A 25,663-nucleotide genomic window follows, 5' to 3' on the forward strand; every position below is an offset into this window, starting at 1 on the left:
CTATAAGCGGCCTGTGCACGGTGAGTAAAGCAGGCAGTCGACCATCGTTAAAGCTTACGTACCCGAAAAGGCGTTGTAGGAAAGTTTTCGACGGAGGCTCGCGTTAAGTCGCCTTCGGCTTTCAAGCAGAGCGGCGAATATCTTTGGAATGTGTTTACATCGAAAGACGGAAAAAGAAAACACCCAACAATAAAGTGAGGGCGTGCGCCCGTATCCGCTGTTTCAGCGACTTCGCGCGGTTTCTTGCCTGACGGCGCTCTGCTAATTGCTCTCCTATACCATTGTGCCTATACACCTGACTCGTCATTAGTCGGCTCGCACCATTTAGCCGCGCGCGAAGCGGCGATAGGTGCGAGGAAGCCGAGCGACCCGCTTGTTTCGTGGAATTGTCAGCGCCTACGTCCGTTGCAGCGATCCTGGTATAGCGAGCGCATTTCGGAAATCCGCCGGCACCCTCCCCTTTTGCTCGATTTCAGTTGCAAATTACAACTCCTGCGCGCTAATTCCGTGCACCCCCCTGCGAAGTTGGGAATCGCGTGGCCCGAGCGGTAGGCGAGTCTCTTTGTTGGAACTGGCCTGCACGCAGTCGTACCAATATGCGTGGTAAGAAAAGTACACAAGTCAATACGTTCTGCTACGGACGTATGGCGCTGAAAGCTTAGAAGGCAAGAAAGATGCTCGAGGATAAGGAACAGCGTGAATACCGTTGGAACGGAAAAGGATAGAGTAACGTTAAAAGACAGGAATGTGGTAGTATGGGCTAAACGGTATTGCGGGTAGTTATGGTTTAAGAGGGAAACAAATCAATTCTTGGGTGTTACTTGCTAAACCACGATCTGATTATGAGGCACGCCGTACCGGGTCGCCCTGGTGCGCCGCGCGCATGGATTCATCCTCGCACCAGGGCGCCCGAACCGGTGCGGTTTATCGAGGATGCTTATAAAATGCACCGTTCTTGCATTTCGCCTCTATTGAAATGAGGCCGCTGCTGTCGGGAATCGAACCCGCGACCTCGGGCTTAGCTGCGCAACGCCGTAGTCACTAAGCTACCGTGGCGCGTAGATTTAAAGGGACACTAAAGGCAAATGCTTAGTCGACGTGGACTGTTTAAGTACCAGCCCAGAATCCTCGCAACGCTTGTTTCGTGCAAAGAAAATGCTTAGTGTACGAGAAAATTGCATCTGAAGGGTCCGAATGCCTTTATGGAAATTCAAATCTCCCGCCACGCCAACCGCGGAGTGGTGACGTTGCGTGCACCATCACCGCCCTTTAATTGTTGCCGTCGACGGCTCCCGACAGACGGCGGTACGATGCGCCGCTGCAGCTGCTTTTGTTGAAGTGGCGTGGAGCGTTCGGGAATCTCACGACCTCACATGGACGTGGAATCCTCTGCTACTTGCAGTTTGTGCGAGTTCGCGCGAGCCAGCAGAACCAGCGCAGCATTACGCGATAACGGAACTACTGAAACCCGAAAGCGTGGGCGGCGCCCGCGCTTTCGGGTTTCAGTCGAGCGAGAACGAAACCTTTCGACCGGCCGCGTCGTTGTCAACGGTGTAGTGTTAATGAACTCTTTTTTCTAAAAATGAAATAGAACTAATCAAGTAGCATTTTCTTTCGTCTTATAATACAATACAATGATGTTTTTATAACGAGTGGTTGAGTACTAGAGACAGAATTTAAATGAGGAGTGCCTCCGTCATCGAGCAAGTACTTGAATGTCTCGGAGGAGTCTCTGATCGTGTCCTGCATTTACCTCGATTTCTCGATTACTAAGGCTCTGTTCGCGATAATATTGACGTCTTAGCACTAATGCATCACTTTAGCTTGATTTAGTATTTGCCTTTAGTGTCCCTTTAATAGGAAGAAGTGGCAGTTGGGCAGGTCATGTAATGGATAGAGCAAGTAACCGGTGGTTTATTAAACCAACAGAACGAGATGCCGCGTGGATGGAAGCGCACTTGAGGATGGCAAAGTAGTGGGTGGCGTGATAAGATGAGAAAACTTGCAGTCGTGTAGAATGAAATCGACTGACACAAGTTACGCGTAGCCTTCATCCTTTTACATGCAGTAAAAAAAAAATTGCAAGAATAAATTTTGGGGTTTTACATGCTTAAACTATGATATGATTATGAAGCGCAAGCCGTACTGAGGGACTCCGGACTAATTTCAACCACCCGGGGTTCTTTAACGTGCACCCAATGCACGGTACAGGGGTGATTTGGCATTTCGCCCCCATCGCAGTGCGGCCGCCGCGGCCGGGATTCGATCCCGCGCCCTCGTGCTTAGCAGCTCAACGCCTTCGACACAACGCCACCACGGCGAGTGGACTTGCATTGGGATGATGGTGATTATTACTATTCGTGCCCCGACCATGGTTTGCTCATTTCGGGCTTTTCCGTCACAACTACACGCGGATATCGCGCACAAGACATGCGGCCTACCGCGTCCATCTCACGGAACCTGTTACGGGCGTTTATTCGTTGTGGCATCACCTGCGTTGCGTCGGCGCTTCTATTTCGCGGCGTGCGATAAAGGCACGGTTCTCACTGCCAAAGCGCGCACCGTGAGGCATTCGCCTTGATAGGTAACCACTTGAGGCTCATTCTGGCTCTCAGTTCATTTTGTCAGCCATTCCGGTTCGCCAAGCAAATGCATTTGTGAAAGACACTCCCAGCCACAGTCGGCAGAGAACAATTGTCTCGGTTCGGAATAGTCCATGTAGAATGCGGAGTTGGAGGGATGGGCCCAGGTGGGTGGACGTGTGTGCTGGAAACCTGGCGTGTTCCACGTGGATGGTGTGACATCACGCGCGAGCATGCGAAACTTTGTTGCTGCAACGGTCCTTAACAGTGGTACGGTTTCCTGCATGCCCATCTTCGTGAGCACTCCTAGCAGCTTCGTCCGCATGTTCGTTGCCCACGATGCCGAAGTGGCCATGTAAGTCACTCAATATTGACGTCGCGGCCTTTCTCATACAGTTGGTGATATAAGGCTGTCTTATTTCCAGCACTGTAGGTCATCTTGTGGTCGATGACGTAGAGCGGGTAGCCGACATTTCAGGGCTTCCTTGGAATCGGCCGCATTTCGATGGGGGCGAAATGCGAAAAACACCCGTGTACTTAGATTTAGGTGCACGTTAAAGAACCCCAGGTGGTCCAAATTTCCGGAGTCCCCCACTACGGCGTGCCTCATAATCAGATCGTGGTTTTGGCACGTAAAACCCCATAATTTCATTTTTTTTGGAATCGGTAAAGGTGCTCCATTTTAGTTAAGAGCTTTACGTATTAGATCATCACGAATAATATTGGCGGCTCTTCGCGCGTGTTACCCGGCTCTTTAAGCTGTTCAAGACAAATCTCTCGCGTACCCTACGCCACCCTCGGATGTGAACATCGTTTTATATAAATTGTGATAACGGCTGTTCATTTATTCGAAAACTATTCGATATTTGATTCGATTCGCTTCTTGCGCAATTCGTTTCGTATTCGATTCGGTCTCAAAAATCATTGTTCGCGCGCCCTTCTTTAAACCACACAATTTATTTTACTATTTAACTCTCGGAACACTTCAACCTCTGTTGTGCTGCAGGAAAATAGCATGGTAACTGGGATGCCGAGAGCAGCTGCGGCTGCCTGTCGCGCACTGTTCTGATCGTCCTAAAGAAAAAAAAGAGCCCGCAGCGCAATTCGTGGCACGTGCGTCTTTTGATCTCTTTCTTGTTCGTCGTCCCGGTCCCACTCTACTTTCACCGTAGCCGTGGTGATTGTGGTCGGTGCTTCGTGTACCTTAATCTGCGTGCTCTTTCTGTCGTTGCTGTACTGTCGTTTTCATGTCTTCGTGCCTCATCTGCCACCGTGTGTACCTGGCACGACAGAGGAAGCTCTTTGTGTCCCAGCGCGGCAAACGCAGGCGTGGGTGGCTCGGGAATGAGCGCGTGGCTCTTATTTCGACACTCGTGGGATGTCAACGATGGAGTGAACGCAACAACGTTTACTCGCTCGGCGTGACAATTATTTGTGCTGGCGGCAATTAGCGTATACAGCTGAGCTCCGAACGCGTAAACTTCGCCGCGTTGGGCGGCGATGGAATGTACGTGGAGTGCGTTTCGTGTAACGCAGATCGACCAAGTTTGCTTTCCTATAGTCACGGTGTTGGCGAATATCTCTAGCATTTGCGCAAGAGAAATTGCAGGGAGTGATATTTAAATAACTGCATGAGGGCTGTGGAAATCGAGATGTTAAAAGCCAGCTTGCGTGGGAGGGACACGGGGCCTGGCTGATACTAGTTTCTAGACTGTAATTATCTGTCTGATTGCTTGCGCGCGCGTGCGTGCTGCTTCCAACGTTCGAGTTTTTAGCCAGCGCGTGCGCTGTTTACACCTTATTAGCCTAGCAGTACATCGTCTGTTCATTGTTGTTTCCACAATGCACTTTGGAGAACTCACTATATATATATATTCTTACTCGCAGCACTAACCATTCTAGCCGTGTCACTGCCGTTAAGCGCAAAGCTAAGTGCTTACTTTGTGTGCATAATTTCGGCCTTACTGGCAGGTAATTAGCCACCCAACGCCCAGCGCGGGCACATTATGCCTGCGCTTAATTATAAAACGTCTCGCGCTGTCGCGTTCTACACCTTTGGCATCCGTAACTATATCTAGTCCTCTAGTTTAATCACGCAGGGACTCTTGCGTGCTTGTACGAAACTCGATGAGCTTGCGCACGCGTGTGTACTCGGGTCTATATAGCCGAGCATCACTGTACGGGCTTGTTGGTACATATTCAGCCGACGTCCTGTGGTGTATTGGTATATTGAGCCGACGCGCCGCATTACGGACGCATTACAGAGGGGCACATGCTCTTGCCGAGCTCCCCACAACGCGCGCGGGCGCGCGCCTGGGGTTTGGCTAAAATCTCACGCGCGAGCGAGCGCGCGCGCGTTCGGTCGGTCGGTCGGCTACGCCGCGTCGCGTCGCGTATCACAGTCGTCACGTCCTACCGCACTCGTCCCCATGTTGTACACCGGCGAACGTCTTTCACAAGGGTCCCGAAGCTGCGCCGCTGGCGTCCATGGACGTTCGCTCCGTCGAGTCGGCCTCCGCTTTCCCACATCGACGACGCTCAGCGGCGGTGAGCTCTATAGGTCGGCTGCGCGCCGACATGGGTATGTCGGGTTAAGCTGCCTCGCCCTGCAAAAATCGTTAGCCCGTCTCGTAATTGGGGTTTAACGTCGTCCCTCGCTCCCTCCACCGGCCCCGTCCCGCGGTTCTCCCCGGTCTTCCCTAAGGATTGCGCCCGGTGCGCGCGACCGCAGTTGGCGCCCGGGGGGCTGCGGTGGCCGTGCGGATTAACGGACGGGAATTAGGGGCTTTTAGAGAATTCTCCGGAGGGACGGCCCCTTCACTCTGCGTCTCTCCTTCCATCTCTCCTGTCCCATTTTAACCCTGTATTCGTAACGCACAGCGAGAGTTTTCTCTGGCCCGTTGTTGTTTTTTTTTTTTTTTTTTTAGCAGTCGCACTAGGGAACACTTTTCGCAGTTGTCCTTCCCCTCTTTTTTTTCTCTCTCTCTATCTGCCTTGTTTCACAATCCGAGATGTCACGTGCGGCATGTGCTATAGAAACTGTAGTGGTTAATTAATTAATTAATTAAATTCTGGGGTTTTACGTGCCAAAAGCACGACCATGATTATGAGGCACGCCGTATTGGGGGACTCCAGAATAATTTGGAACACCTGGGGTTCTTTAACGTGCACCTACATATAAGTACACGGGTGTTTTCGCATTTCGCCCCCATCGAAATGCGACCGCCGTGGCGGAGATTCGATCCCGCGACCTCGTACTTATAGCATCCCAACACCATAGCCATTAAGCAACCACGGTGGGTTACTTTAGTGGTGCGTATACTATTAATTACACGCGTCATGTTGCATGCAGTGCTGTGTGGTATTGCTATAACTGCCCATAGACTCAACCAACGTGCGCAGGGTTGTCACGTTTGTCGCGCCGGTGTAGCCGCAGAGTTGATGGAATAACCTATAACGAGCGCGTTTCGTATATACTGAGTGACTGAATGCTGATGGCCCAGTGTTTGGCTGGATGTACGTGTTAGATAGGAATTTGAGTGATCTAAATCAAATTAAATCAATACACGGAATGCGGCTTCTTCTCACATTGCTGCAACGCCTGATAAAACTGTGACATCACCACGAATAATTAGTCAGTGTGGTTTTCTTTCTTTTTTTTCATCTATATAACAAATCGTCAGTTTTCTCTAGATTTATACGCGTTACGATTCAACGCTGTTTATTTTTGTGCTTGAGTTATTTCTCGCGCTTGCTGATTAATAAAATAAGTGTAATGGGGTGAAGTCAGATTCGTGTCGTGTGCGTGTTGCATGTTCTGCACCTGTTAAACGTTTAATCCGTCTTACTGGAGCAGTTCTCAATAAAGTAACATGTTCCCATTCTCACCCAAAAGTACATTAGTATATTTAGAACGACCTCTAGTTTATTTCGGGAGGTTTCATGGAAAGGCCCCAGGGACGCCTTTCGATGAAACAAGTTTATGGCGTCAGAAACGATGCCTTTTGTATACATTTAGAAAACGTGTACTGTTTAAAAACATTCAACGACCGTGGGGGTGGATGCGGAGCCCCCGACATGGCGTGACGCGAAAGTTTTTTTGACGCTCGGCTCAAAAACTTTGGGGGCTTCTATTTTTTTTCTGAAACGCTCCACCGAAACCCCGCTGCGACGACTTCCGCCATCTTCGATCTTCATCCATCTCCTTCCACACGTACCAACAACTGCGCGTGGGACCGCACCCAATTCCCCAACCGTCTGTGTGCCACGTTCTGCGTCACGCCGTATAGCATATAACGTGCACCTACATTCCTATATATATATATATATATATATATATATATATATATATATATATATATATATAGTTCATTCTTCAGAGATGCTACGTTATAGTACGTCGTTGTAGTACGCTGTTTCGACTTGTCTTCGCGTGGCCTTCTTCTTCCACAAGGCGTTTTATTTCCTCGTGATCTTTCCGTTTTTCTTGAGTGCACATTTTTTGTTGGTCGTTTTCGCTCGCGTCAGATCTAAGCGATTTCCTGTAACAGTGCGTGCGCACATACGCACACAGAAACACGCCTCACATCGCATCGAGTCAGTGTCATCTGCGATCGTGGTCCCCGGATGGCTGGTGTTTGAAACATGACGCCTGTGACGTGTCCGTGGCTCGGAGATTGGCTCCGGTTAACGCAGTCAGAAAAAGCGTGGCCTTCGAGATTAGCTTTTGTTACACTGAGAGAGCCGTCGCAGGGGCGTGGATTTGGACACTACCTATTCCTTTTTATAAGTAACGCGGTCCATCGCAGAAGCGCGTTCGTTTGGCTATATACACTCCGTCTCACCAATTCTGCGCAGCGCAGTGAAGCCTTGGGCTCGTGCCAGCCAATCACTAACGAGGGCCGGCAGCGTGTTTGAGAGCGAAGAGCAACGGCTCGCCCATTGTCTGCCATTGATGCTTCCGTGACACGAAGTTTCCTGCAATAATTACCGGACGAAGCTGTGGCCTATTGGAACTGCGCACGTATGGCGGTCCGGCAGCACGAAAATGATGCGTATACAGTGCGTGGATTTGCCTCGACCCCGTACTTCCGGCTTCGAACGGCTTTGCGCCCTTCGCACAATGGTCAATTCCAAGCAGTGTGTTGCGTTATACGAACGCGACAATTCGCAGTGATTATGCAAGCGCAGAAACTTATTACATTGCTGCGTTAAAATGATCTGGGAAACTTGGAATGAATGAAATTAAAATTAACTTCTTGAGTTTTATGTGCCGTAACTACGATCGGATTACGAGGCACGCCGTAGTGGGGGGACTGCTGGTTAACTTTCACCACCTGGGTTTCTTTAACGTGCACCTAACTCGAAGTACACGAGCGCGCTTGCATTGCGCCCTTATCGAAATGCGGCCTCCGCGACCTCGTGCTCAGCAGCAGAGCACCGTAGCCACGGCTACCGCGGCGGGTAAATTTAATAAAGATAATGCGTAACCAAGAGCGCCACAAAAAAAAAAAAAGAACTTTCGAGGCCATATACACGAAGATCAGACAGAGCTGTGTAGTACCCATCATTCTTATATTAGCTAAACGATGGCAGCTCTAGAGTCACTTCTTCTAATTTTATATTTTTTTAGTAATGTTTGTAGGAAATCTTACGTTGTGTGAAGCTTTCACTCGGTCCGCGTCAAACAGAAGCGGAGAACGGAGGAGCGCGCTTGCTTCTATGCGTGGCTCCCTCTTCTGATTGGCCGGACGCGACGCGTAGCCTTCGCTTGCACTGCACGACGTTTGTGAGATGGGAGTGCACAGGCGTTCGTGCGCCGAAAGGCCGGATGAAAAGTGGACCGGGTCGACCTAAATTCGGGCCTCTGACGGGATATATTCAAATGCTCTACCCCTTTTTACCATATCACACTCGTCTCTTTGCCGTCCCTCCGAGAGCGAATAATTTTGACCCTGTCAGTTTCGCTCTTTCTTTCTTTCTTTCTTTCTTTCTTTCTTTCTTTCTTTCTTTCTTTCTTTCTTTCTCGCCTATTGTTTGAAAAAGAAAGCGTCTTCCGAGGTCGGGGTGCTTCAAGGGCCGCCTGGATGAACGAAGCATAGAAATATAGGTGAAAAAAAAAAAAGATCCAAGTTCATGGGACGTTTCTTCTCTGTATGGCTGCTGGGAGTCGCCGCTGTTCGATATACCGCTTTGTTTCGCTGAGAGTCGATCATTGCAGGAGGATTTCGCTTGCTATAGTACGACAACACGAAGAGTACACCGTTTTCTTTTCTCCTTTTATATTTATTTTCCGTGTGCGCATATACTCTTACGTTCATATACGTCTTTATTTATTTATGTATTTATTTTTATTTTCGTTCCAAGCTTTCGTTCCTCTACCGTTTTGCTTAGCTCCGAGAGCAGGCGTCTGGGAGCGCCCGACGTTTCCAAGTGCCCATTTGTTATTCTCGATAAGTGATGACTTCTGCGCTCTGTTCGCCCTCTCTAAGGAAAAAAAAAAGTTCCTGGCTTTCCCGCCGCCGTTTGCGCCTGCCTCGCCTTGAATTCCTCATCCGTCTTTTTCTTATGGTTCTTCTTATTATTTTGATTCCGTTCTTCTTACTCGATTTTTCAGTTGCGACACGGTTCGTTAAACTTGCCATCCTTTAGCAATCTGCGTCTTACCCTTTTTGATCGTCTTAGATGCCTTTCTTTCTATTTTTTCCCCTTTTCTTTTCTTTTTTTCACAGGGGAAGTTACTGTAGTGTACTTTCTCCTCCGAGGGGCCTCGTTTTACGTTGGAACTTTCACCTCGTCCTACCTACTCGCCGTTTATATGTTCCTGCATTATTTTCTTGTTTTTGTTTTTGTATTAACTGCCAGGGCAGTACAAATACCCTCTGTGTTAAGGCTGAAAGTTTAGGTTAGAGCTATTTCGTTGTTTGGAATTTTCTATGAACGTTCTGAGCGCTTGGTTCCGTGTCTTTCTCACGACTCCGTATTCCTATGCGCGTCGTTTTTTTCTTAATTTCTTCGTTCGACTTATATTTTTGTTACATTTTTTTCTCGGTTATCTTATATATCTTTGTATAGCGAAGACACTCGAGCGTATTCCCTTGACGTTCTAGGCCTCAAGTTCCTTGTCGCTGGCTTTTCTTCCTCGATATGTTTCTTCTTCTTCTTGAATTTCGGATCGTCGTTAGCTTTCGTCGGGTGTTCAGGGCGCTTTCGACACTGTCCGTCTTTTGGGAAATTCGTTCGTTCGTTCTGTCGGCTGCGCTTCCCGGCGTCTTGCGTCGACGTCGAAAACCCTCGCGCGCTTGCTCTCCCCGGAAAATGCCTCGTTCCGCGAATGTTCAGTTTGCCTTTACGCCATCATTCATTACTATTTCTTCCTTCGCACGTTATTGTTGCTGTTTACCTAGACGTAACTCGGTCGTGAACATTTCGCCGACGTTCTTCCATTTCGAATACTGTTCTATGCGCACACTCGACGATTGTTCTTTTTCTTTCTTTAAAATTTTCTTTCCATTATTTTTCCTAGTCCGAAGGCTCACATTCTCTTCTTCTTTCTTTCTTTCCTTCTTCTTTCTTTCTTTCTTTCTTTCTTTCTTTCTTTCTTTCTTTCTTTCTTTCTTTCTTTCTTTCTTTCTTTCTTTCTTTCTTTCGTCGGGAGCGTACTATTTTGAGCGCAAACTGAATTTGCTTGCAGTTGTTCTGCAGAAGCTACGTATGCTCAAAGTAGGGTGATTAAGGAAGAATCGGTAGCCGGATTCACAAATATTTTCCTTGGTAAGTGGTGATTTTCATTGGCCGGCCGTCTTCGATAGTATTTCCAACTTTACGATAAGCTGGAATCTACTATTACGAACAGTTTCGTGTAAAAACGTTTTGTGAATACAGGTCCAACTAAGGGCCGAATCCACGAAGGTTTTCGTTCGAAAGTCCTGTTTGCTATTGGCTGGCCGGCCATCGTCACGATTGGTTTGACATTTGGTATTACGAACAATTCTAGCGTAAAACGTTTTTTTTTTTTGTGAATGCGGGCCCTGTTTTAATATTTTAAGCGGGCTTTAAGTCTTCTATTTTAACGGACTTTTCCTATTCCTCTAGCACCACGCTTTACCTAGCCCCTGCCTCTCTGCTGGCCGTTGTTAAGCAGTCAATTTGGTCAGCAGGAATTTTCTTCTTTCCTGTTTCTCATCATCACCATCATCATCAGCCTATATTTAAGTCCACTGCAGGACGAAGGCCTCTCCCTGCGATCTCAAATTACCCCTGTCTCACGCTAGCTGATTCCAACTTGCGCCTGCAAATTTCCTAACTTCATCACGCCACCTAATTTTCTGCCGTCCTCGACTACGCTTCCGTTCTCTTGGCACCCATTCTGTAACTCTGATAGTTCACCGGTTATCTACCCTACGCATTACAAGGCCTGCCCAGTTATATTTTTTTCTTGCTCTTATAATGTCAACAACCACTTACTACCCCTTTATTAGTCTATCCGCTTCGCTTCACGTTGGCTGCGCTTGCCTCTCGGAGGCCTTCGCACGTCGCGACGACGCACGTACTGTTACGCATGCCACCGTTCGCCACAGTGCATTTCGTGCCTCACTGAAGACGCGGCACGCTTATTCTTCCTTCTTCGAGCCGAGGGCGCGCCGCGCCTCGCGTACGCGCGCTGTTTGTTTTGCAGCGGGCGGGCGCTTTCGCTATGGGGCAGCTTCCTCACGTTTGTACTCCTTTTGTTTGCCGCCTCATTTCTACTTTTTCTTTTTCTTCGTTCGAACAGTTCCGCTTGTTCGCGCAAGTCCTTCGCGCGCCCTTCCCATCTGTCCTTCGTTGGCGCGAATCCCACCCGCCGTGCTCTTCGGCGCGTGCGAGGAGCCACGCTGTGCAGCCCAGCCTCGCCCGTTTGTGACTCCTTCACGTTCTCGTCTCTACGTCCTTCAATTACGAGCGGTAGTCGCCTCACAGTGTAGCTTCCGTGCAAGGCTTGCCGCCACCAGCGTCATTCATCATTCGTTTTTGTGGGGGGAGGGAGGGAATGAGGGGTGAAAGGAAGGATCTTACTTTCATACTTTGTAAATTTCTCCTTGTTTTCGCCGCCTTGCATGAGTTTCTTTTCCGTTGGCCTATCATTTACGCATTCATTCTTCGGATTTCGGCTTCTTCCTTCTGCTCGCTGCTGTTCTCCAGCATTTTCTTAGGCTAGCCTATTCTACTATTTCGAGCAGTCAAGAAGATCGGTAATGGTTGGCGATCTGGGCGACGCAGCTCTAGTCTATTTACACCACGTGACCAACTCATATGAGCCTTGTCTCTGGAACATTGATCTTCCCCAAAGCAGGGTAATCTATATAGAGCACGCTTGCCCATTCCGAGCTCTATGACTTTCTTGAAAAAAAGTTCCTCCGATCCTCCTCGTGAACACCATCAGCATAATCATAATCATCGCCATCTTACTATTTTCTATCTGGAGCAGACATTCTTGATGGACGAAATTGGCCAAGAAAAAATGGAAACAAACCTATATCATAAACTATTTAACTTGCGCGGAGCGTCTTGCTCTTGTTTTCCTTTCCGTCGCGTCTGACTCACTGGACTGGCAAACCGCGTGAGTGACAGGGCCTAGCGAGATCTCCGTGTCAGGCGCACTCCCGCGTTTGCGGCGTCCAGTATACGCTGTCGCTTTTTTATTACTGTCCTTTTCGTTTCACGCGCACTCCGAGCTAGACACTAGACTCGTGTCGAGTTGCCGCAATGACACCGAGACTCTTCCGAAAACAGCGCTATTATCGTTGACGCGTTCTCCGTTTCAACTATCGCGATAAATTATTAATGACCCCTCATCTTGGACGGATGGCAGCGGCGACAGGACAGGAAATCAGAAGGCACGCCACCGACATATTTCGTCATCTCTCGCGATTCAAATTCAAGTTTTGTTTCTCTTTCTTCTTATTTCTTTTTTTTCCCCCCTTAGCACTCGAGAAAGTCTGACGGCCGGGCTGGTCTCATTTTCTTCGATTTTCTTTTGGGTTGCCGCAAGACTTTATGCGTTGCGCAAACTGTCGAGCTAACTTCGGAAATGTATGCGCGCTATATCATCGTCTTGTCGCGGGGCGTAACTTCAAACGATTCCCCAGCACTTTGGTGTGGTGCCGTAATCCCTTTGCGTGTTCTTTTCTTTCTTTTTTTTTCTTTTGTAAACTTATATAGTCGTCATTCCCGTTTTTCTTGAACATTCTTTTCTCTCTACTCCGAGACTGAAGCGACGAGTCTTCGAAGACTTTCGAGACTAGTCACAGCAAGTGGGGGCATTTCTGAACCGGCTTTACTTCGTTCGAGCGTCAGACGCGTGCACTCTCGGAAGTCTGTGTACGATATTTGCGTTTTTTTTTTACTTGTTTTGTGCCCAGCGCGATATCTTTTCCTCATCACTTTTGAAACTGCTCTTCTGAGGGGGCTCCCTCTGTCGAATCCGTTGCTGTACCATACACTTTTTTTTCTTAACCCTCCCTTTGCTTAGGTAACACGATCCGCATGGTATTTTTTTTTTCTCTTGAATGTTATGATGCTCGTACTGGATGATGGGTCGCGGATACGCAGAGCGTGTTTAAGTCGTCGTCTTATTCTTTATTTGCGGCAAGGCACGTTGCTAGGGGTTTCATCTCTCTACTGTGACTTTTGTCGCATGTTTTTTTAAATGATTATTTATTAAAATTTCGACATGTATCGCCGCGTATCCCAAAGCTAGCCAAGAAAGAAAAACAAGAGAAAAAAAGTAACAAAATAACAAAACACTTTGGAAGAAGTCCTTGCATTATACGAAGAAGAAGAGAGGAGCGGACTTAAGGGTTTCTTTGATGTTTGTACTTGTCGTTTTGAATGTGCGAGCGCTAGCCTTCCTTGTTGCTGTTAAGCTAATTTACGCTCTACAACAACGACGCTACGACGGCGGTGACAACAACAGGTTAAATTATTAGAATTAAATGTTCAAAATTTACAATCTTTGGTGGCCTCGACACTTGGGCACAGCGACAGGAAGGTTGGCAATGCCATCCAGGATTTTATTGCACGGTCAGAAAGGTTTCGATTATGAAATCGGAGCTTAAGGTTCCGTTATAATTTTACAAAATCGATTAGCTATTTGTTTTTAGTTTTCATTTATTCCTTCATTCTATTAAAGTCATAATATATAATCTATCTATTAATTCTCATATAAGTACCTATTCCCAAATTTTGTTTACATTATTTTATAATTCTATTTACTTATTGTTATATTGAAGGAAGGTGTACTTCTACGATGGATCATATCCATGTCATCAAGAAGGTAATAGAGAAATCTGCGGAGTACAATCACCCTCTCTATATGGCTTTCATAGATTATGAAAAAGCATTTGATTCAGTAGAGATACCAGCAGTCATAGAGGCATTATGCAATCAAGGAGTACAGGATGCATACGTGAATATATAGGTACAATATCTACAAGGATTGCACAGCAACCTTGGTTCTCCACAAGAAAAGTAGAAAGTTACCTATCAAGAAAGGGGTCCAGGCAAGGAGACACAATCCCTCCAATGCTATTCACTGTATGCATAGAAGAAGTATTCAAGCTCGTAGACTGGGAAGGCTTAGGAGTGAGGATCAACGGCGAATATCTCACTAACCTTCGGTTTGCAGATGACATTGTCCTATTCAGCAACAATGGGGACGAATTACAGGAAAATATTGAGGACCTTAACCGAGAAAGTGTAAGAGTGGGGTTGAAGATTAATGTGCAGAAGACAAAGATAATGTTCAGTAGCCTGGCAAGAGAACAAGAATTCAGGATCGCCAGTCAGCCTCTAGAGTCTGTAAAGGTGTACGTTTATCTAGGTCAATTACTCACAGGGGGCCCTGATCACGAGAAAGAAATTTAGCAGAAGAATAAAATTGGGTTGGAGTGCATACGGCAGGCATTGCCAAATCCTGACTGTGAGATTACCACTGTCGTTGAAAGGAAAAGTGTATTCTACCGTTTATAACATATGGGGCAGAAACTTGGAGGTTAACAAAGAAGCTCGAGAACAAGTTAAGGACTGCACAAAGAGCGCTGGATCGAAAAATGTTAGGCCTAACGTTAAGAGACAGACGGAGAACAAACAAACAAAGACAGTCAGAGAACAAGCGGAGACAGCCGATATTCTAGTTGACATTAAGCTGAAAAAGTGGAGCTGGGCAGGCCATGTAATGCGTAGGACTGATAACCGGTGGACCATTAGGGTTACAGAATGGATACCAAGAGAAGGGAAGTGCAGTCGAGGACGGCAGAAAACTAGGTGGAGTGATGAAGTTAGGAAATTCGCAGGCGCAATTTGGAATCAGCTAGCGCAAGACAGGGGTAATTGGAGATCCCAGGGAGAGGCCTTCCTCCGGCAGTAGACATAAATATAGGCTGGTGATGATATCGAACTACTCGGTTCTTGGCCAGTACCCCAGAGTGGGTATGTGCCACTACCTTCTAGGCTCTGCATATACATGTAGGTAGAGTTATTACATAAGAAAACTTACAGGACTATGGGGAGTTCGGTCAGTGCGGGGCGGATGCAGTTGGTGCTTACTGGGGGAGGCCTTCGCCCTGCGGTATAGTCCCAAAATCGGCCGATAACGATGACCATGACGCTGATGAAACACCGTGAGCTGAATCACCTTTTAAGAGTCGGATTCTCTGCCCGCGTTGAGGGCGTTTTACAATGAACCAAACAAAAACGGGCTCATTTGACTTCTTTGGCTGAGATTTGCTTGTCATGTAAACTCTTGCCGGTCGTGCTGAGTGAACGTCGTGTCGGGCTACGGGTGCTAGACTGCTCGCGATAGGTTGACTCAGCCCGACCGGCATGCACCGCGCATGTGAACGTCGACGGGTGGGGTTGGCGATTGCCAGCCAGCAGCAGCTACGCTTACATGAACCCGATGACGTCTGGTCTAATTGGTTTGTCGAACCAAAAACCGGTTTAGCGCGCGTTGAGGCGAGTTATGTCAACTCACTTGCAATGGGCGGGTTGACTCGATCTACCCGCTTGGCAAGATACGTGTAAGCGCAGTCGGGTCAGGCTGGGTCAGCTAGACTTCTGACTCGACCCGCTGGCTTCCAGTTCATGTAAAAGAAGCCAGCGGAGAACGGGACCAGAAGTGTTCTGTCGCCTCGCCGCAGCTGCCACAGAAATCTCGAATGATTAGGAATACGAGCTCGCGTAACCGCTGTCGCGTCCGGCTCTCCGAGTCCGACTTTCGACTCGACTCGCTGTTGTCGACTTCATGCAAACGTAGCAATTGAACTTTATTGATTAAAGGTTTGTCAATATTGAGATATGAAATTTTATTTATGATATAGGTTTCACGAGCGTCGTCTGCTGTGTAGCGCTGAGAATGATGCAGCGCGGTGTTGTCTGCGGTTCATGCACGCGCCCGCTTCGTGACACAGTGTCATTCCTCCGACTTGCCCCTCGTTTCCCAGAAGTCCGCAATAAGAATGACGTCGCCTCGCTCGATGCAAGCTTGTGCGGCAACGGGGCTATAGCTTTGATAACGGCGCTCTGCGCGTCCCTTCATTTGTACGTCGACACTCCTAATCGATTCAGGCCTTGTTGCCACCGCCGACTCGACTCGGGTCGATGCGGCCATCGCGGCTCGGAGGGGGTCGTGTCCGCCGGCGGTCGTTTGTGGGCTTGTTGTAGCTTCCTTTCGTGAGTTCTATCGGGGAGTATTTCCTTCTCATCTCCCTTCGACATTCGAGTTTGAATGCAAGCAAACGTCAATACCTTTTTTTTCTTCTTCTGTAATTACATGATTTCAAAGGAGAGGATGGTGCCTTTAGGTGGCACCGGTTACTCCTCGTCGCATGGCAAACAAATTGAAATCACTAAATGCAACACTGAATGCAGTAAAAGAAGATACACACGTACGAAGTTCTGCATACGAATCCTTGAATTCGCAGGCGGTAATACGGGAGCATGCACCAGCGCGTGTAAACGTGTGCAGTTGTATAAAATAAATGACTCCTTGAAATTGCCCGAGAGCGGGCTCTGAAGTTGACAGCTTTAACGATGTCTGAACCAATGTAAGGACGTATAATAACGTAACTTAGCACCGAAAGCCCCATAACAGCATTAATAACCGTTATTTCGCATGATGCATATATTGTATTTAGTATTCATATTTTCGTGTGATGGCGCATGGAAATTATTATAGCGAGGCAGTGAAGGGCACCTATTTACCAGCAGGGGTGAAGTAAGCCCTTGTCCTGACTTACCTCTAAAAGAGTGCCGCGCAGGCTGCAGTCCGCGCACACCTTAAGTGTTTTTGTTGCGCTAGGCTAATTGTAAAATAAAAGGTCGTTGTTTCTTGCTAAATATTCTATTTGGCTGAGTGTTGATATCAAGAACTCTAAAAAAATGTACCACGGCATTCAGGTTTCCCCCTAAAACCTGTGAAACAAAGGTGTACATTCATAGGATCTTTACAGCGACATTAGTCATCTTAAACATGAAGGAGGTGAAAAGAAGGCGTTTTCTATATTGCAATATTCTCTGATGTCTCTTCGTGCCTTGAGTAAGATCGCGGTGGCCTAGGCTTCACTTTCGAAGCAGCATTGGCACTCCAGAAGTTTTTTTTTTTTTTTCGACCTCTTTGGTCGGAGCGTTATGGACAAAAGCGTCGACAACCGGCCGACAGCAAAGTACCCTCCAAGAGGCAATCGATCTGATAGAACAGTACCTATCAAGATGCGGTCTCCAGTGCGCCCCCGAAAAATCAGAGCTACTTATACTCAAGGCAAGAACCCGGGGAAGATCACCAGCCTACGTCGACCCAGATCCCAACGTCACACTCAATAGAATCGATATACCTCAAGTTGACTCCCTCCGCGTCCTTGGCCTCACACTACATAAAGACGGCTCTGGCGCAGCTACACTTCCGAAGCTTCAGAGGACCCTAACACAAGTAACTCATCTCATTAGGCTTATAACCACCCAAAGAAGAGGACTTAAAGAGCAAGAAACCGTCCAAATTATCCAAGCCCTCCTTATAAGCCGGATCACATATGCAACCCCGTATCTACTCCTCAAGAAGGCTGAAATTGAAAAAAACTCAACATCGTCATCAGAAAGGCAATCAAGAGCGCACTAGGACTTCCCAGTACGATCTCAACCACGACACTACTAAAACTTGGCCTCCATAATACCAGGGAAGAAATGAGTGAAGCGCACAGGGCCAGCCAGCTGGAACGCCTTAAGCTGACTCAAACAGGAAGAGCAGTACTTCGCAAACTCGTATACAGCGAAAACTTTATAGCAGACTCTGACGTGAAAGCCCGATTGCCGCCACTTCTCCGTGACTCTATCTCAGTCGCTCCAATACCTCGAAACATGCATGCAACACACCACAAAGACAGAAGACAAGCAAGAGTTCGAGCGCTAAGCAAGAAATACTCAAGGAACTCCAACACGACATATACAGATGCGGCAAAATACCCAGGTAGAAGAGCCTACGCAATTACCGTGACCAACAACAAAGGGAATGAGCTAGTCGCTGCCACCATACTGGCCAGAAATCCAGAAACGGCGGAGGAAGTGGCCATCATCCTCGGCATCGCCACATGCAAGGACACAGCAATCATCTTGAGCGACTCGCAAACGGCATGTAGAAACTTACAAAAAGGCCGAATCTCTGCCGCAACCGTGAAAATTCTAAAAGAGCTAACAAGACGCCAAGAACTACCCGAAACCTACGCCGTATGGACCCCAGGCCACGAACACCTGGCAGGAAACGAAGCAGCACATGCTGTCTCCCGAGAGCATACCAGCCGGGATTTCCTGCCGCACGGGATCCGGAAATCGATGAGGGTGGAGGACATTCCCATCAACTACGCCGTAATACTGCAACATTACCGACTCGAAAGAAGACAATATCCTTTACCACATCCAAAATTAAGCAAGGAAGAAGTCACCGCCCTCCGCAGACTACAAACGAATACATATGTCCATGGAATTATCATGCACCGGATGCACCCCATTAAATTCTCATACCTATGCCGATATTGTGATGTACCAGACACCCTCCAACACATGGTGTTGGTGTGCCCACACCGCGAGAAAAACAGTCAAGATGGTGCTTGCGTTCCACTAGAAACACAAACATATAACCAATAATTGAGAAAGTATTCAATACAGCGTCGGTATTAACCCACTGCTAAACACCGGGGCCGAACGTTTCAGCTTCGCTGGTTAAACATCTGTACGGAGTGCTTGGGCGGTGTTTTTATATCAGCATTGCATTACGCGCGTCACGAAATGCATTCCCGGCCGTCACCGTGGGTAGGCCGCAAGTGCAGCGCACGGCAGAAGAGTACGCGAACGTAAGCGCGAGCGCGATCGTGCCCGTAACGCCGATCCCGTGTATCGGCAACGGCAGAGCCTCTGACCGTCTACCACAGCGATCACAAGGCTATACTGTGCAAGTGTAGAGTCGTCTGTGAAAGTGTGAGTGTGTGTAATCAACGGCTATATGATCTAAAATAAAGTCTATGCAACTTAACGAAATGTGTCTTCATTCAACTTCAACGTTCAAAAACTAGGCAAGCTTGCACTCGGTCTAACATAATTCATAGTTACACTAGTTATACACTATGCACTAGTTACATAGTAACATAGTGCATAGTTCTAACAGCGCACGCACGCACACACAAAGGCACAATCACACACACAATGTGATGCGAAACTGAATGTTGTGTTCACTTTCAGAAGTCAAAGTATGTTTTGCCCTTCGAAGGTGAATAAATCTGCTGCTAGATTGCGCATCATCGTGTGTGTGTGAACCTCTTTTGTTCGCTTGTTTACTTCTAGAAATATACAGCGCCACATCACATCCGCTGATCAAGAACCAACTATAGCGTACACATAACCTCTTTATTGTTAAACTATCAAGCCGCTTCCGCGGTTAAGACCGGTGCTGGTTTAAAGCAACCGGAAGCATACGCGACCAGAGCGAAGTACTTTTGAGGCTTGTTCGGTGTAACGGGAAGTAATCGCTCGTCTGCGGACTCCTCGGAGGGCCAGCGAAGCGTCTCTAAGCGAAGAAGGAACGAAGGAATGAGTAGGGCGCGCTGGGGGTTCGCGGAAAGCGACTTCACTGGACAGCGCTTAATGACTGTCGCTATCTGAGGCACGCGTACAAAGGCGGGCACCGGCCTGGAATCGCTGCTTTTACCCGGTCGCGTTCCATGAACTTTTTGTTGTTCCTAGAGTGGCGCAAGGCGCGGTAAAGACTAAAATGAAACACAAGAATAAATAAAGCGAAAAACAAGAAAGGCGTAGTCGTTACTAAACGTAGGACTTTGTTTCGGGAGAAGAGCCGCATTCTGGGGCTCCCTGTTGGTGCGCAAGGAATTTATTACTTGCTTCTGTCTGGCCGCCATGTATCCTTCCTGTCCCTGACACTCACTCACTCACTCACTCACTCACTCACTCACTCACTCACTCACTCACTCACTCACTCACTCACTCACTCACTCACTCACTCACTCACTCACTCACTCACTCACTCACTCACTCACTCACTCACTCACTCAATCACTCACTCACTCACTCACTCACTCACTCACTCACTCACTCACTCACTCACTCACTCACTCACTCACTCACTCACTCACTCACTCACTCACTCACTCACTCACTCACTCACTCACTCACTCACACACACACACACACACACACACACACACACACACACCACACACACACACACACACACACACACACACACCACACACACACACACACACACACACACACACACACACTCTCTCTCTCTCTCTCTCTCTCTCTCTTTCCCAACGCATCGACGCCAGAGAGCGCCTAACTATGTAGGCTTCTCTCACTTCTTAACTAAACACCCCCTCCCTAGTTACTGAGCCGTGCCCCCACATGGGAGGCAATAAAACGGTGACTCTTCTCCTTCCATCAAAATCACTATGTATATATTATAACTATGCAGCGTGCAATATTGCGGTGGGAGGAATCCACGAACGCAGAAGGGGATTATTCTGGGCTACAGTAGAACCTGATTATAACGAACCCGGATAAAGCGGATCATTCCGTATATCGACACGCGAAACTTGCTAACTGATACTCGTGCAGACTAACTCTCTCATAACGAACTGGACATCGGATATATCAAGCTGGATGCGTACCCTGCCAAATTAGGAGCCGGCCGGCTCGCTCGCCCGACGCTTCAATACACACTTTCGCGGTGAATATGCTGCACCGGTACTGTGGGGACATTGAGGGATGTCACAATCTCGCGCATCGATGTTGTCATTACCCGCCGTGGTTGCTTGGGGGGCTATGGTGTTGGGCTGCTAAGCACGAGGTCGCGGGATCAAATTCCGGACCACGGCGGGCGCATTTTAATGGGGGCGAAATGCGAAAACACCCGTGTACTTAGATTTAGGTTCACGTTAAAGAACCCCAGGTGGTCCAAATTATTCCGGAGTAACCCACTACGGCGTGCCTCATAATCAGATCGTGGTTTGGACACGTACAAGTCTTTTTCTTCTTTTTTTTTGAGTTCTTGACGATGCTGGTGACGCTGAAAAACAGTTCATTGGGCCGGCAAGAATTACTGCCTACTACGCGTATTCCTTGTTCTTAATATATGGATTCCTTCCTGGTTTGTCTTAATCCACTGGGGCCAACAAATTTATATATTGACCCTTTTCTCGGCAATCTCATGGGCGCCGCCATGTTTGATCACGTGGTAACGCATCCATTGCTTACCTCAGCTGTCTCCGTTGCCTCCGTGTTTACAATGGATGTGCATGACGCCCGGTGCGGCTCAGCAAACCTCAGTTTCGGTGGATATCGTAGACATTAATTGCATTGACGAGACGACAGCTTCAAAGAGCTCGTTCTTCTTCTTTTTTTTTTTTTAATAAATGCGAGACTAGAAATCTATTCCAAACTGTCCAAACTTCCCGCCTATGAATTAAATTAGAATCAGTGTGTTTTGCTCTTCGTTCTTTATTTGGCAATTACTCTGAATCAGCGGCTTGTCATGTTCCTAACTCAGTAATGTACCTCAATGCGGCCTCTATTTGATTGTTCATTTCCTGCCTAATCGCTCGCGTGTGTGCTCAGTTGCGATAGATTTGTTCTTGCGGCGCACAAGGCTTGGAACATAGTTGATCTGTACTTTGTTATAGCTTGTAGCAAAGTCGTATTATCGCTAGTCACGCGCTTACTCTGTCGACTTTCACGAAACGTCCAGCTTCGAACAGTCGCGTGTAGTCGGTGTAGTCGCCGTCAACATGCTTCGGCGCATTGATTTAAGAGTGAGCCCATTCACCTATTCTCGATGCATGGGTGATATAGTGGTTGTGAGTTTGCGTGTGAGTTGGGGTGTGTATGTGATTGATAAAGTGTGAGAAACGTATCATGCTACCAAGTGGCGCTACTCTCTTTGTCACTGTGTAACGAGCGGTACTAACACTTGCCGACGTTCCGGGCTTGAAGTCATTTCTTTGGAAGTTAGCAATACAACGCTGGCGGAAGAGTTAATTTTTTTATTATCCTCGAAGAAAGCCGTGCATCGCGAAGGGTGGAAGGGTATGTAGCAGCGGTCGGTCGATTTGGTCACGCAGATTCATTCCATTCCTTAATATGACAGTCACTATTTTTGCAGCCACCCGCTGCACATGCCTTATCCCTACCGTTCCACGTTTTGCAGCATGAATGGAGCACAGTGCGTTAGGGAACAGCCAGTTGCATTACTGACAACTGATCGCACAATAGCATGGCAAAAACAGTAGTGGTTTCGTATTCCTGCGCTTTCGCTGAGGCAATGTGCAGCGCGCCGCCGAAAGCGCCATCTTTGTTCCTCTAGAGTAAACTGCTCCGCGAAAAGGGTATTTAACGAACTCATCACAGCTATTCATCGAATTACCTAATATATAGAACTATTTTAGCGCGTAAGCCTGTTCGTTACAATAAGGTTCGACTGCAGTTGGTTAGTTGTTGACGTATAATCTATTTTGGGCGCAGAACGCAAGGATGCAGACGCACCTGAACCGTGGGGGTTCACCAGTGTCTGCGTCTCAAAATGCTGCTGTGCTCGGTGACAACCTAAAAATTGAGTACAAGCTCCATCCACAAAACCGCAGCGCATCTGGAGCCTAATGTACAACGCTCATCGTTCGTAATTGCTCTTTGCCTTTGGCGGGCAGCCTATCGCTAATATTATATCGAGCATCAGGATTGTTCCGAAATTCTCTTACGAATGATTCTAGTGTAAGACATTTTTCTTGAATACGGGCCATGTCTTCCGCGGCTTCGTTCTCAAAAGCAGTTTCCGAGAGACTCTGATATTGAAAGAAGTTCGCGAACCGGGTGACGTTATTGAATTGAGCCAACTTAAGTGGCTGGCGTAACTATTACAATTTCTTTCTGAGCTGCATACTGCTGCCTTTGCCACTGGATTTTGAGGCTGTCGTCGACTATAGAATGACGAAACTCCGCATGACGAGAGCGAAAACTGGCAGAAAAAAAATCTATTAAGCCCTTGCCACGAGATTAGGAAAGAAAAACACACTGACATTTTGGGACCCGTGCGGTGGTACTTTATTCACTGTGAAGGGATATGACTAGAGCCAATTATTATGTATAAATTGGAGGCGCAGTGATCTCGCATCTTAAATGAGCTCGCCCGATGTACTTGAGCTGTCATTTTATTGTCATATGGTATCTCGCGCTGTCGTATTACTTATCGTATTATTACTTGTCGTATCATTGGGTCGTCATATTGTTGCCTCTCGTGATTGGTCACAGTCACCGACCACTGAAGCGGTTGTTTTATGCAGTGTCGATATGATATCAAGACGCCGTACTCTCATTGTTCTTTCCGTCTTATGTTACAGCAGTGTTTGACACTCTTATTTCTGCGAATTGGTTTGTCACTATTTGATGCTGCAGTCGTTTCTTTTTCCAAGATTTCTCTTTCTCTTTTTTTTTTTTTTTTGCTCGCTGTGTTGCAATTGCATAGTTTGTATCGAGGATTTCTGCTTTCATTTACGCCACTATCTATGGATACACACAAGAACGAGATATTCATTATACCGATGTACTATTGTGCGCGAGCTGGTGGTTAGTGTATTGCCGATTACAGATACGCTCTTTGGCCTAATAGCTGGTGCACCGCGGTTAGTACTCCATTTTACTGCTATCTTTTCTTTCTTACACTTTTAAAATTTTCTCCGCTGTGTTCTCCTTGCTTGCGGGTTCTTTTCAGATGCACAGTAAGCTTAAATCACATTGCATTTATGCACTTCCCTCTGCTAATTCTGCCTGATGATAATTATTTCTGAAATTTCTGCTCTATCATAATATCCTGCAGAGCACCTTATCTGACGGGCGAATTTTGGGGCTTCCTTCCAACTAATATATTTTTATTGGCATACTCTCCGGCACTTTTCAAACTGATATAGCCTATCAACTTACGAACCAGTCACATATATTTGTTGCTTAGGCGGTCAGTGTAGTTAAAGTCTGCCTGAATAACATCCTCAAGTAGAAACATCAAAGCCATAACGGCTATTCGAGGCAAAAGTCAAGCGCAAAACTGCAGATGGATGTCCGCCACTTTTGCACACAGGGATAAATTCAGTGCATGGAAGCTTTGTTTCAGTGAAGCTAGTAAACATAATGAAACAGCCCTTTGCATCGAGTCCCTCATTCCCTGCGGCCTGCTGTAGTTTCTACCGCGCTGCACCGGTTTAACCTGCCTGGAAGAGGCGGCCGAAAGCTTATAAAAGTACGAAGCGAATTACGTGAAGATATATAAAATAAGTCCGTAGCAATGAATAGTGCCGAAAAAAAAACAAGCAAAAGGGATGAGAGCATGTTCCGAATTGAGCGCTTTGTCCCACCTGCTCCTAACTCGTTCGTTAGGTCTCGTTATTTATCACTTTACTAACGCGGCCCGAACACGATCCCGGGCGATGGAGAACGGTAATGGAATGTCTCGGCGCCGCCCTTTCCTGGTCGCCGAGATGTGCGCGCGTTTTCTTTATGGCGTGCGTCTTTCTTTTGTTCTTCTCCAGCTTATTACTCGTCGTTATCGACTTATTTAACTCTATTTTTATTATTGCGGGCCGCGCAACGAGAAACAAGAAGTACCGCACCTGCATATCAGAACAAAAGAAAAGCTGAATAAGCTGAGTGCACTGTTTATGCAAACACAACCTTACGGTCAATATACATGTCGTTGTCTTGTAGCGCCAAAATGCAGCTGCTGGGGATGGGATCACAGGAGTGCGAGACGTGTAGGAGCGACTGAATTATGCACGGCTAAAGCAAAAGCTTCGAAGGTGCACTCCGTATCGTTCATATATAAATTTGCCGATTTCATGGAGGAAGTCGTTTTCGCGTCTATTTTCTCTCTCTCTCTCTCTCTCTCTCTTTTTTTTTTTTGTCGTCCTCTAGTTTTTGGTACGGCGAGCTTAAAGTTGGAGATTACCTTAATACCCAATTTATTCGCGTAAGCAGTTTGTGTGTTTTTTTGTATTGTTTTTTTTTATGCGTGCCTCCCTGAGTAACCTTGGTGATTCTGTCGTTTAGTTGACGGAGAAATGATGTAGAAGGAATGATCGAGTAAAAAAAAAAAAGAAAGAGAGAGATAGAAAGAAACAAGAGCAAGCTCTTACATAAAATGAATAGTGGTAGCAGCTGTAGATGCCTACGTTGCGCAAGCCATCTGTAAAGACTATAGAATTTCGCGAATTCCTTTGCGAAATTTGAATATTTTGAGGAGGAACGCTTGCCTTTCTGTCTCAGGTGTTATATCTTTGCAAATGTAGGCGTTGTTAGCTGAAGGTGAGCTTAGGGGTTTCACTTTCGTCTGCATTTGTTAATTGTATTTATTTTTGCTCCTGCTTCAGAAACCGGCGAGCACTGCGTGAATGGTGCGCACTGTACTTCTGGGAGATTTCAGTTCAATTAAGAATACTATCAGCAAGTCTTACGCTTTCACTGCATATGCTCTTGCTGCTTGATTGTGTTTGCTTGCA

The 25,663-nt window shown here is 47.2% G+C and overlaps 1 protein-coding gene across 3 annotated transcripts in view; it reads left to right on the top strand.

Annotated features, from left to right (window-relative positions):
* The window catches only part of LOC119446537 (calmodulin-binding transcription activator 2), a 493,330-nt gene that overhangs the window by 63,199 nt on the left and 404,468 nt on the right, over window positions 1-25,663 (top strand). For 2 of the 3 annotated variants that reach the window (XM_049664202.1, XM_049664203.1), the window contains exon 1: window positions 4,986-5,129. The exons of the other annotated variant lie outside the window; for it this stretch is intronic. In XM_049664202.1, the coding sequence (XP_049520159.1) occupies window positions 5,012-5,129 (118 nt within the window). In that variant the 5' untranslated portion in view covers window positions 4,986-5,011. Of the gene's footprint in view, window positions 1-4,985; window positions 5,130-25,663 lie in introns of those variants that run through there. 3 annotated transcript variants of the gene reach the window in all.

The sequence above is a fragment of the Dermacentor silvarum genome, chromosome 3 (genome assembly GCF_013339745.2).
Source record: "Dermacentor silvarum isolate Dsil-2018 chromosome 3, BIME_Dsil_1.4, whole genome shotgun sequence".
Taxonomy (NCBI): Eukaryota; Metazoa; Arthropoda; class Arachnida; order Ixodida; family Ixodidae; genus Dermacentor; species Dermacentor silvarum.